The following is a 13592-nucleotide window of genomic DNA, read 5'->3' as shown; positions in this document are numbered from 1 at the left end:
ATTTTTTTTAAACCACTCTGTTCCACAAAGAAAGTATTTTCTCCAAAGTTGTTCTTGTTTGTCTCCCACCCAACTATTTCTCCTACATATAAAAATTGCAATTAATTACCTGTTTCCTAAAAATATATTCCCTGTTGACCTCTTCTCCTGTGGCAATCAGTTTGTACTGCAATTTTGGTGCTTAGAAACATCACTGCAAATTTTGTTTAGTGATATGGGAACAATAAGATCCCTGACAGACAGAGAAATGCTAGGTTACATAATAAAATTATTGAGATAAAAATTAAAAAAATGTTTGGGCGTTCTCATTCGAAGCATTAGAACAAAAAGTTTCATTAGTATGCAAGATTAAATGAATGCCTTGCTGATTTATTGCACTTTTATGGCCTTATTATTTAGGAACTTAAATTCCTCAGAATCTTAAGTAGATGTGAATGTTCAGAAATGTAGAAAGGGATAATTAAGACGCAAAAAATGCAATAAAGGTCAAGGACCCTCCAGGTGCATGGGCTTCTAATTCTTAGTAGCATCAATGGGAGTCAGGAAATTTGGTTTGGTTTTGTCCCACTTCATACAAGTGTAAGTTTTAAATCTCTTTCCTTATACCAGGCAGAGAACAGTGGATGCTTCAGTGAGACAATTAATCACACCTACCCTACTTTAAAGACTCAAGTTCAGCTGGATAAAATTCTGATTTTCCTCTGCCCACTAAACACAGAGGGAGGTGTTTGGCCTGGACCAGATGCCTGCTTTAGACAACCAAGTTCAGGCATCAATCAAACAAATCAACCCCATTTGTGCACCAAATCCTGGCTCACTTTGGCTCTCAGTCAGGCTGAGCACACGTGGCTCCTTTCCATCCCAATCTCACTGGAACTGAAGGGTTCCCAGGGCTCTCATCTTTGGGGCATTTTTCTGCCCAGAGGACAATTTTTGAAAGGCACCACCAGTGCCGTTTCCTAGAGCTTCATTTTGAAAAGGCAAGCACTTACTTGACTGTTTAGAATCCAGGGATTTGGATCCAAGGGAAGCACCCTTCTCAAAGACCAGGGGGTGTTCCCTGGAGCCTTTCCTCAGACAAATCAGATATTTGGGCTGCAGAGAAGTGACTGCTCTCCTGTACCCACCACACCCAGCTGTGCCCTCTGGCCAGCCCTCACCGCTCTGCAGCCCTTCAAGAATTTGTACCTGTCCTTATGAAAACTGATTTTCCCTATGACACGTTGATAGGGGCACATCATTTAAGGTGTCAATCACCTTATCTACATGGCCCTCAAATGGTTACAAAAATCTGGTCAGTTGTGGGTAAGATTACTCAAGAATGACACAGTCTGAAGGTTTGGACTTTTACACTGCTAAAATTTTCAGGATCCCTGAAAATGTCTGTGATTCTCCTAAACATCATAGTTGTTTGTGCCATGTAAAGCAAGAAAATTATCTAGAATTTATATTATATTATATTATATTATATCATATCATATCATATCATATCATATCATATCATATTATATTATATTATATTATATTTATCTGATGGGCAGGATTGTAAACTTAAGGTTATCAGAGGAGATGAAAAAAAAGAAAAAAAAACATGAACGATCCATTACATTACAAAAAAATAATAAAAAATATAAAGCTCTCTTAGGAAAAAAAGCTCAGCCATTATCCAGAATTAAAAAGTTTTAGTATGAAACATTCACATTGTTACAGTTTAAAAATTTCAGGGCTCTGGATTAAATTTCTTCTGTTGTTTTTTGTGTTTGTTTGGCTTGTTTTTGTTCTGGGTTTTTTTTTTTAAATACATTAATTTACTTAACTGAAGAAAGAATGCAGTCTACTGGTAAGTTCAAGTATTTAAAACAGGTATTTGAAAGATCATTCCTAAGGGACATCTGACATCATCTGTCAAAGACAGCGCAGTTTTTTAGTTTCATTTGAAGGATAAATAAGGAATGAAATATGATACCTTATTTAGCTCAAAGTGTTTGTGAAAGTCTGTTTAGAACTGTACATTCCTTATCAGAAGATTCTAAATACTTCACAGAATATTTTTAAGTCCTGGTCTCACATCATATAATTTACATTTCAGTCATGACTATTATATTGCTAATTGAAAAGAAAAAGCTTTTAAGTCTACTGAAATATTACATAACTTATCATAGAATCACAGAATCATTAGGGTTGGAAAAGTTCCCTCAGATCATGGAGTCCAACCCTTAACCCAGCACTGCCAAGGCCACCACTGACCATGTCCCCAAGTGCCACATCCACACAGCTTTTAAATCCCTCCTGGGATGGGAAATCCACCACAGCCCTGGGCAGCTCTGCCACACAAGCCTTTGGGCAAAGAAAACCTTCATAAATATCCAATTTACACCTCCCCTGGCCCAGCCTGAGCTGTTCCCTCTCCTTCTGTCCCTGTTCCCTGCGAGCAGAGCCCGACCCCCCCGGCTGTCCCCTCCTGGCAGGGAGTTGTGCAGAGCCAGAAGGGCCCCCTGAGCCTCCTTTTCTCCAGGCTGAGCCCCTTTCCAGCTCCCTCAGCCCCTCCTGGGGCTCCAGACCCTTCCCCAGCTCTGTTTTGGGTATCAAACCCTGTGTGTCTCATACTGGTGGCTTGGGAAACAGGAAAAGCAAAATTAGGGCACGGTGCTAAAACACAGGAAGGATGAAACATCACTGTCCAATCCCCTCATTAAATGGTTAAAAGTCAGCTGTAAAATAATGAATATCCACAGCCTATAGCAGTTTGCAGTGAACACAAGACTTTCAGGAAGAATCAGCCTTCACTGCCAAATACTGATTTAGCCATGGCCCACAAAAACAGTGTTCTCAGGCTTCCTTGAATTTATGGCCAATCCTGACCCTTTGACTCCCTTGTGCTAAGTCTTCTGGCACTTCCCAGCAGGCTCCAACTTCATCTGTGGGTTTATGCAACCAAGCAGATTGATGTGGGAGTGGGAGAAATGGATTTGCTCATGTGCAGCCCATGAGGTGAGATGGACATTGCAGAAATTAAAGCCATGTCTGGAGCTATGTCACCAAGTGTTGGGAGACAGGGACACACACACACTAGAGGGAAAAACACACCTTTAAACCTTGTCCTGCCTGAACTGCCATTGACAGAAAGATAAATGCCAGGGCAGAAGTCAGGTGAGTGCTGTTTGCCTCCTGGCCAGCACAGGAGGCCACTGACTATGGGCAGGTCCATCCCAAAGTGGACAGAGGAGGATAACAAATGCCAGCTGCAGGGACATTTGTGTTTCACCAGCTTCAGCTATTTCACTCTACCTGGGCAAGACTACACACAGCCAGCACCCCCAAAATATTATTCCTGCCAAACAGAACACTCTTAGGTTAATATTTCAAATGAAAGCAAATTCTTCAGAAAGCAGGCTGATGCTGTTGAACACCAAGTAGGTTATGTAAAAAGCAAACCACCCTTCCTGGCTTAGCTTTAAGTTTGTGTATATCAATATGTAGGTGTGTGTAGGCGAGGGGATGCAAGGAATTCCAGGGCTTTTATTTTAAAACATTATTGTACAATTCACACTTGTATTCACAAAACATTCTGCTGGAGTTGGTGGATGGATACTCACTCCATTTCTCTTCCTATATTTTCTAGACCTGGGAAATTTCTTTCTAATTCCACCACCACGCTCCTTATTTTAAAGAACAGCTTTTAAGAGCACAAAATGTTTTTGAGAACACATTTGAACTGTGATTAAATAATACTGGTTTATGAAAATGGTATTCCTATTATATTAACCCACTATTCATTATACAAGGTGTCTGGCACATCCAAAATAGATAACCTTGGTATTTTTTAAACTCTCAGTGAGTTAATTCACATCTAAATCTTGATTTTTCTTTGATTATGTAATCCTTATCTTGACATTCTTCCACTTCTGGAAGATCTTTAGGTTGTGGAGAACAAAGTGGAAATATCTACTTGGGGAATTCAGTGAATATCCTCCTGTAAGCACAGCCAAACATCTTCAGCACCAATTTGAGGCTGTTGAGCATGGAAAAAGTATGATTTCTCAGCTGCCCATTACACTGCCACAGTTTTTCTGAGAACCTTTCTCTCAATGCAGATTTAATCAATATAGATTTAATTTACCTAGAGAAATTAAATAAAAATATCTTTTAGTCTTGTCTTTCCCCAGCAGCCCAAACAGCATTTTCCTTTGGGCAGATTTTGGTGCTGCCCATTCACCTGTTAAATGAATGCATCATGCACCAACCACGGGGCTGACCCTGGAACTCACAAAAGTTCCCTTTCTGCCTGCTGAGAAATGATCACTTGTGCTTTGCTCGTGCCTTGCCACCAGCTCTTAATCCATCAAAGGCCCTAATACTCACCCCATGGTTACCCCTTTGTCAAACAGCTGCGTGTGCAGCGTGTTAGGAAGAGCCTTTGAAAATCTAGACCAATTACATTATGTTCTCTTTAGCACTGTATTTCTTTTTTAAACTCTAAAAGTGGAGAGAAGAAGAGCTAGCATTTCAGCTTTGAGCTACAGTGGTGATTTATTCATCTCTTATGTCTCATTTAATTGCTTTATAATGCATTTTATATGATTTCTTAGTGTATTTCTCTGTATATTGATCAGAATTTCTCTGGTTAAAAATTCTTTGTATCAAACCAAGCAGTAGTGGAACACAATCTTGGGTGTTCTCTGGTCCTTTTGTAAACTACCTTTTCTTTAATAATGCATTACTTTTTTTTTTTTTTCTTGTTGTTGACACCTTGACCTTTGGATTTCAGTTTAGTAAAACTTTAGAGAAAATGCTACAGTACTTTGCAGAATAAAAGTCATAATTTGATCAAAACTCCTGGAAAAATGATCTCATGTTCTCAGGATGATGGTACTCATAAGTTTTATTGTAACTACCTGATCTCCAATAAAACATGAATTTAATATCATTTATTTTCTAAATAGGTTCCATTTTGCATCTTTTAGCTCTCCCTCAGTTTCAATATGGGTTATTTTTTTGATTACAGCTATGCTTAAATTCATCTTCTTGCTTCTACATTTTGTTTGCCTTCATATCACTGCTGAAAAATCCATCTTTCCCACATTTTAGTATTAGCTTTGATAACATCATTGAGCTGCCTTTTCTTAGTGATAAATATCTTTCAAGTTTGCCCTACTCACACTGATAAAACTCTCACAGGCTTATTGCTGAATTGCCAGTAGTGCTGATTTTCAACTTCAGTCCATTCTGATAAAGACAAAATAAAAAAAAAATTTAAAAAAGTGTGTCAACACAGAAGTAAGAGTGACCTACTTAAAACCAGGGAGTTACAAAGTTACTGGGATATTTTTAAAACATGCTAAAAGCTGAAACTCCAGTTTCTGGTGTGAATCAGATTTCAAATTTCCAACGTCCTTCACAGGAGTACCCCAAGTGGTACTTGCTGTTCCAGGATGGTTTCCAGACAGCCCAGTACAAACTGGAGCAAAAAAAAATAAAAAAAAAAAAATAAAAAATGGTTGGGAAGTTTTCACAGCCTTTCCCAGGTAGTTCTGGTCCTACTCCTTCTGCTCTTACCCCTTTCATTTCCCGTTCACTTCCTTTCATCACAACCCTGCAAGGTCTACTCCAGTTTTCCCAGCTTAAATCCAACCCTCTTGACCTTTAAAGACTGTCAAAGCTTTTTTTACTTCCTGAACGTCAAAAATCTTGGAAAATAGGATCTGGCCTCTTTGCCTGTTCCTTGATTTCTTTCTAGGGATGATTTTTTTATCTGTTTAGAAGCACAGGCTTCTTGCCTTCAGTTTTCACAGTTTTTGAAGTAACTGCTGAGTGCACTTCAGTCTCCCCTTCGTGAATGGGAAAACCTCAGCTGGCCTTGGTCACTCTGGGTGATGAGCAGGAGGACAGAACTCAATATTCAAACATCAATTCTGCTCTGTTTCCTCTTCCTTCCTTCCCTTTCCTTTTGCCTTTATCCTTGCTTTTAAGCTTTTCTTTCTTCTCTTTGCCTTTCCACCCTTCTCTCCTTTTTTTCCCCTCCATGGACATCTTGTAACAGGATGATTTCACAGCTTTCTACAAATCTGAATGACAATATAACATTTAACAGAGGAACCCTAAAAAAAAAACTCAACCAACCAAAAAGAAAAAACACAAAGAAGCAACCAAAAACCACCTCAAAACCAACCAATCAACTAAGAAAATTGAACATGAAGCTCTGATTTACTCCTGCACGTGTAACATCCCCTAAAATCTGTGAGTTTGGTGTTCCCAGTGAGCCCCATCGACTCTGTGGTTTTATAGGTTTCATCTTGGATTTATAAGAAATTCAGCAAGCCAGAGCTAAGTTTTTGTTATGGTTTTTAAAGGAAAATGCAAGAACTCTATTTTAAAAGGCCATTAGCCAGTCTGTCACTCCCTAAAAGTGCTGCCAGAGATAAGAATCCAGCCTCTACCCAGTACTTGGCTTTAATGGCAGTTTGTTAGACAAGCACAGGCTACAAAGCACTGAAACACTAAAAAACCCATCCCATATATTCCAGTGGCTGTAAATTGAAACAACAAACAAATTAAACTTGGAGGTGAGACTGGTTATTAAGCAACGTTTGCAGTTTCCACTTCTCTGGAACTATCAACATCATTTTCATGAGAGATTAATTTTCTCTCCACTAAAAAAAAAAAAAAATAAATAAAAATTAGCAAGATGCTTTCCTTTCCAAAGCACTGTATCCATATTTCTCCACTGTGGTCCAACCCAACCAATACTCACAGAACACAGTGAAATCTCTGGAAAAAGAGGCTTAACAGAGGATTTCCTTTTCTGAGTTGACAATTAAAAGCAAATAATAAATATAATAGAAAGATAATCTGCTTATTTCATTTCCATCATCATTTAACTTAATTTTTCCCAGCTTCCAAAAGTATTTCATTTAAAATTAAATTAATGTCAGTTAAAAAAAAAAATAAAGAAAAAAGGAAGCAGTAAAGATGAAAACAGTGAGATGTTCATGATTGTGCTTCTCACAGAGATTTTGACATGCACATCTGTGAGTGGAACCTTAATCCCAACCAACCACTGCCATCATTTCTGAGTGTTTGATGAAACCTGGGCAGAAACCCGAGGTGAGGAACTAAAAGATATTGAAATAAATGTATGGATTCATAGGCAGCCAGATCATGGAGTCACTGAGACTGGAAAATACCTCTCAGACATCACATCCCACCATTCCCCAGCAGCCCTGTGCTCAGTGGTGTCCCCAGCTGCCACATCCACAGGGTTTTTGAACACTTCCATGGATGGTGATTCCAAAATGGCACAGGGGGGTCGAAATTCCATTTTCACCACTTCATTCTTAGGTGATGGAATGAGTCAGTTAATTCTACTTTTTTTAAATCATACAGAAATCATAATCAGGGCCTTTGTAAATGGCCTGAAAAGCTGCAGATAGAAATTGTGCTCTAATATTAATGATTCACATTCACAAATGTCAGAAATTGTTTAAGCTTCATCAGCTTCATTGAATTTGGGCCCATTCTGTCCCTGAAGTACTGCTACACAATTTGTACATGATATAAAGTTCTTAATATTGTAAACATAATCTCTTTTTTTTTTTTTTTAATACTTACGAGTTTATTTACAATTTATAAAATAAAAAAAAAAAGTAAAAATTTTGACTTGGAAGAACAGAGACTTGTTCTAATTATTGAATCCCAACATTAACACATTGACGTTGTCAAGATGCCCTCAGTCCAGAGTTTATAGCACTTAGTTGTAATTCAAATTATATCAAGAAGTGAATTAAATATGGAATATAATTATTTGCTGTACATGTTATTAATCTATATAATGGCACTTTATACCTGACCATTGAACAATTTTTAATAAAAAAAACTTATAGAATGTTGGGTCACAAATGTTAGCTCAATAAAAACTCAAACATACATTTTGTTTTAATAAAGAAATGTTAATGGTAGGAAGAATTCTTCATAGCCCTTCCTTGACCAAAAGACAACTTTAAGAGAAGGGTACAACAAAATATTTTACCACATAAAACTGAACAGATTATTTTCCTTCTGCGAATTCACAAAACCAGTTCATAAACTTTTAAAAAGAAGCTAAATTTATAGTACTTATTCCACTGACCTCCTGTTGGTTAGTAAAAATAGGCTGACATTAAGCTGGGGGCCACAATACCACAAGTAATAGTTAATAATCCCCAAATTAGTTTTCTTTTTTAGCTTATTTTGTTGATTTCTGTTCTCTGAAAGGAGAAATTCTAGGCTGAAGAGATAAAACAGTTTTTGCTTTTCCATCTCACAGGGCAATTCCTGGGCTTTTGGTCCAAAAGTTACATTTGATGTGTCCTGAACTGGTGCAATTTTCATTTGTTCCTTCTAAAATAATCTTGGTGGTTTTAAACCTCAGATGAACAAGTGCAATCAGGCAGGGGAGGATCAGCTCAGACACTTCCAGACACCCACAGCTCGTGCATCTCTATCCTACAGGGCACCTGATCACTGCATGGAGACCCAGTCTGTGAAGTCCATGAAATTTGGAGCATGATTCACCCAAAACCCACTGCTTTCAGATAAGAGCACTTGGTAGCACTGCCTGTGCTGAATTATTGAGAGCACTGATATAAAGGGCTTAAAAATGACCAGCACAGACCTAATCACCTACACTGAGATGAATCCAATCCCTGCTCTGCCAAGGCAAAAACAAAAAAAAAGAATATTTCTTCCCAGTCTATCAATCTAGCAGACTTTTCTACTTCTATATAATCTACATATTTTATACAATCTATCAGACTTTTATATTTTTTCAATCAGGTGGTGCATTTTCAGTTGCTTATATGTATTTTTCAATGAAAAGTTGCTTTGTTTAGCAACACTTCAGTCATCAACAAGTGCATTCACCTGCACAGACCAGAGTAACATTTGCAGTGATTTTCTGGAGATGCATAATAAATAATCAATCATCTCAGAAGAAAAGGTTGTTTATTATTTATTCAAATCATAGAAATTTGATGTAGTGGCCTAGTCTTGATGCATTACTGAATCTCTTTTCTTATCTGGCTCCTGTCAGTATGACTTCAGCAACAGCACTGAGTAGAGAACAAAAAACACACTCACTGCCATGAATTTATTTGTTGGTATCTTGGTTTCAGGAAGAGATTTCCCTCTGAGTTACAGATCTCAAAAAATCCACCCAAAGTTTACTAAATTAGAGTATTTCAGAAATTCTTTCAGCAAACTCACCAGTTTCAGAGAGCAGTTTGGTGGCTTCCAGCACCTTCTCAGTGTAAACCCCAGTCTCGTAGTTTTCCATCTCTGCGTTGATGATGTGGATGACTCTGGCTGCACGGCCCCGGATGGCGCCCGCGGTTCTGTCCAGCGTGTCCACGTCCCCCTCTTGCAGGGCAATCACACACTTGTTCACATCTTCCAGGATGTGGTTTTCTGGAATTCAGGTGAAAAATACAGCTCGTTCAATTTCACTCTTCCTCGTGGCAAAGCTTGCTGATTTGGGCTAATGTCAGTATGCTAAAAAATTGATATCTACCTTTATTCAGGCTGCAAAACATAAGCCCTTCTGTGATATTGTCACACGACAGTAAAAGATCTGTGTGATATTTATCTTTAGTAGGGGCTGGGCTACATCATCCTACCTCTACTACTGTGCATCCCAACCTGTAATTCCTTGGAAATCAGTCACATTAATTTCAAACATCGCACTGAATCTTCTCATAATGAAATTGCAATTAAAATGAATGCAAAAGGGAAAGCAGTCAAATATTTTGTAGATTCTCTAATAAACAGTTGGGCAATTTTCTGAGGGCGAATTTACACTCTCACATAAATTTTTATTATATTTAGCTCATTTTTGCTTAAGTAAGTCAGAAAAGAAAATAAATCACATTGAAAAGACAACAGCAAATGGCCTTTGTAGACAGCACAAAACCTGGGCACGAGAAGCTCATTTCCACACCAGAATAAGCTGGGAATTTCTAACACACACTATAATTATATGGGACTTGGCATAATCTGAAGCAGGAGATGACAACAGTGACTCTGCTCGGAGGAGGTGATATCAAGCACCTTCACTGGGTTCTTGGGAGATGCATTGTTATTTTTCTGGCTCTGAATCAGGCTATTTACTCTCACATGCTGCAGTATCTGCATTTATGTATTATTCTCACATACAAATGACGTGAAATCATGAAGACTCTGACTAGGTCAGGCATTATTTCTTTGCAGTCAGTAGAATCAAACATAATTTTAGTATGACCACAACCAAATTTCATATTTGACCAAACTCAGTCTGAGAAACTCAGTGGCCCTTAACAGCAACTTGATTTTCTGATAGAGACACCTGTAAACCAAAAATGAAATGCTGTTCTTTGTAGTATAGTAAACCAGAATTAATTAGTTCACCAACTGTTTTTTGTTAATCATCCTTTGCCACTAAAAAGAATGACTCACTAATCTTCACAGTTAAAAATTCCAAGGTTGGATCATTTGAGGGTTTCAGAAATGTTTTACATGATGTCAAATTTTATATTGCAACAACTTTGGATGGAAACTGAAAGTCCCCTGAGCTGTGAATGAGTAACTTGCAAGGCAAAATTCTTTGTTTAAAACACTCCCTTACTCAGAATGAAAAAGCAGTGCTTTGTTAAAATTTTTCTCCACTGTTTCCATTTCACCATCACCAATCTGCTGTTATCATGGCACAAAAAAAAAATTTGCCCAAGAAGAAGTGCTATATGAATTTGGACAATGCATTTGGAATATGAAATAACTTCGTAAAAGTATGGTCAGCTTTCTACTGGTAGCCACCATATTATTAAAACATACCATCAAATGTGACAGTCAATATGAAGAGGAGGAGGTGTCATTTCAGGAGGTACATTTAACCAGATAGTGGCATTTTGAATGCTTCACTGGTTTAACAACCAAAAATAAAACTATTCTCTGTAAGCTGAGGCTTCCAAGCTTTACAGCAAGAGCAACAGGCTTTCTGTTTCCTCATATTTAACAGAGATGTCTGTGCAAAGAATTAGGAAAAAGGAATCTAAACTTTTCAGAAATAAAGCTGCCTTGGAAAGTATTGGATCTAAGTCAAAACTCTGAAGGAAGTAAGGCTTAAGAAATGAAAAACCCCATCATCCATTCAAATTACTTCTGATTTATTGATACATATGGATACAAGCCCTTGGAGCAAGCAAAGTCCTCAAACAAAAAAGAAAATGGCCATTTAAGACAGATTTCCAACTCTGGCACATGGGTCTGCAGTTTACAGCCTGGTCATCCCTTTCTCTTAGAATTGTTCTGCCAGGAAGTGTTTGAAAGCTTCAAATCTCAAATAAAAATCAATGTGCTCCCAAATTCTGAAGTATCCTTCTATTCAGAGAGCTCATTTTTATTTTTTCTTGCCATGGCTTGCAGGAAACATTTGCAAGGCTGTTGAACAGAGGAGTGTAATAGACTAAAGCAAACCACTTCCCTGTTGAGGGTAGCAGGATACAACCAAACAAAATAAAGATGGCAAAAAAGAAAATTAAGGATTTTTTTTTTTAAAGGATAAATATTTTTTCTTTCAATATTTTTTTCTTCCTCATAAAATTCTTCTGGAAAATTCAGTAAATATCAAGGAAAATATAGAACAAAACATAACATTTTGGCCAGACTGTCTCATGAGGTTTGGCTCTTCTGAGACATTAGAGTAAGCAAAGCCATCTTGGCATGCTCTGTGTCCTTACAACAATGGAATTCACCCTCCTGAGTGAAATAGGAAAATGAGTTTTCTGCAGAATTAACCCAAGCCATGCATGATTTTGCAACTACAGCATCCACTGGGTATGATCAAATTATAACAATACACTCTGCCACAAGCTGTAGCACTTTACCAGGAGGATGGAGAAAAGACTGTGACCCAGAGTCAGTGTTCTTCTCTTCTCCATCCCTTCTTTACCCTCCCAACCCAAACCAACCTGTGCTTCTGTAAAGTTCACCTTTCCTCCTCTTGCGTACAACTGCACAAGATTCCAACAATATCTACAAATACTCTCAGCCTGTAACGGGTCTGGAACACATTTTTAGAAGGTGGCCAAAATCCTACTTTGTGCCTGAGTTGAAACAAAGCTTCTCTAGGAATAGAAGCACAAATAGGTCCTATTTTCTGGGAGGTGAAGAGCCAACCACTGCTACCAGGGATGAATAAACACAGTGTGCTTGGCCCTACTGAGCACAGAAGATCAGCATTCCAATACAGACACACTAATGGATTAATGATGCGATGGTAATTACAGCTTTTACCCACTCTGACCCAATACTTTAATTTAGGAGTATATTTTTAGAAAAGTCTCTTGACCTCAGTACCTGAAACAGAGAGGAAATCATCCACTGAAGTGATGTCGTCGACAGCCTCGGTGAGGACTCGCACCTGTTTCTCCCACTGGTCCTTAAACACATCCATGTTGTCCTGGGCTACTTTGCTCTGGGGTCTGGCAGCCAATGTGAGTGCAGCATTAATTACCTGTTAGAAAAACCCATTTGTTAGAGGAGGAGTGGCAATTTTTATTTTATTTTATTTTTTTTTGAAGGGAAAGAGCAAATAGATGATGGACCGTGTTAAAAATACTGATGCATTTTTCACAGTTTGTGAAAATCAGGCAACAATCTCATGACAAAGACAAGGCTGTGCTCTTCTTCTAGTGCTTTTAAGTTCTAAAAGACTCCTCAAGTGTTTTTCAGCAGGAATCACTCACCTGTGGGCACAGACTATCAATCTGCGTGGCTGCCATACGGACTAACTTCACACCTTCTTCATTATTGGAGATTGAACAGGCCAGATTTGCAACCTGCAATGAAATAATGAAATCATCAGGATGAGAATCAAGTTTTAGGCAAGTGGGCCATTTTATGCCTTTCTCTGTTATTAAGCTTTGACTGAAATGAAAGAATTTTTTACAAGAGGAATAATACATCTTCTGTGCTGGTGAACAGAAACCCATGTAGATTATTTCCTCACCAGCAAACTGAACTACCCATCTTCTTTAGATTTTTCTCAGAATCTTCCTTCACTGTCAAGTGTTTCACATCCTCCTCTATAGCTTGAAAATTATCTGCTGAGAAGTCATATAGGGAATGCAGAACATCCAGACATTTATCTGTACATTTCCTTTTCTCAATTTCTTTTTCCTCTTATGAACTATATTCATTATTAATGTAGGTAATCAGGCTCATCCATACGCTCTGAACTTTGCAAAAGGAAGGATTTTTCATGTCCTAACACATAGAATCATACTTTTCAACCCATAATCAAAACTGATACCTTCCCTGATACTGGCCAGTCTCTCAAATATCTTCATTGTTTCCAATGGTTTTGTGCATGTTAAAATTATTTCTTATTTTACTTTTCAGGTGGACTTCTTTATTTCTATGTGTTTCTCTGCCCTGCAGTAAAATACCCATTTGTAACAGTAAAGTAACTTAGAGATGTGAAATGACTCTTTTGAAACCCTGTTCTGTAATATAGGTCTGAAGATCTTGTTCAAAGATCTTTAAATCCACATTTACTTACCCTGGCACAGCTTTGGGAAGTCTGA

General features: G+C 38.0%; 1 protein-coding gene across 15 annotated transcripts in view; it reads right to left on the bottom strand.

Moving 5' to 3' along the window:
- CTNNA2 (catenin alpha 2) overlaps positions 1-13592 on the bottom strand; it is a 460565-nt gene that overhangs the window by 48914 nt on the left and 398059 nt on the right. For all 15 annotated transcript variants that reach the window (XM_086891553.1, XM_086891554.1, XM_086891555.1 and 12 more), the window contains 3 exons: positions 12753-12845; positions 12364-12520; positions 9241-9441 (listed from right to left, as the gene is read on the bottom strand). In XM_086891553.1, the coding sequence (XP_086747679.1) occupies positions 9241-9441; positions 12364-12520; positions 12753-12845 (451 nt within the window). The remainder of the gene's footprint in view (positions 1-9240; positions 9442-12363; positions 12521-12752; positions 12846-13592) is intronic.

The sequence above is a fragment of the Cyanistes caeruleus genome, chromosome 5, assembly GCF_971803275.1.
Source record: "Cyanistes caeruleus chromosome 5, bCyaCae1.hap1.1, whole genome shotgun sequence".
NCBI lineage: Eukaryota > Metazoa > Chordata > Aves > Passeriformes > Paridae > Cyanistes > Cyanistes caeruleus.
The sequence above is the reverse complement of the archived record's forward strand: the minus strand, read 5'-3'. Positions and strand labels throughout refer to the sequence as shown.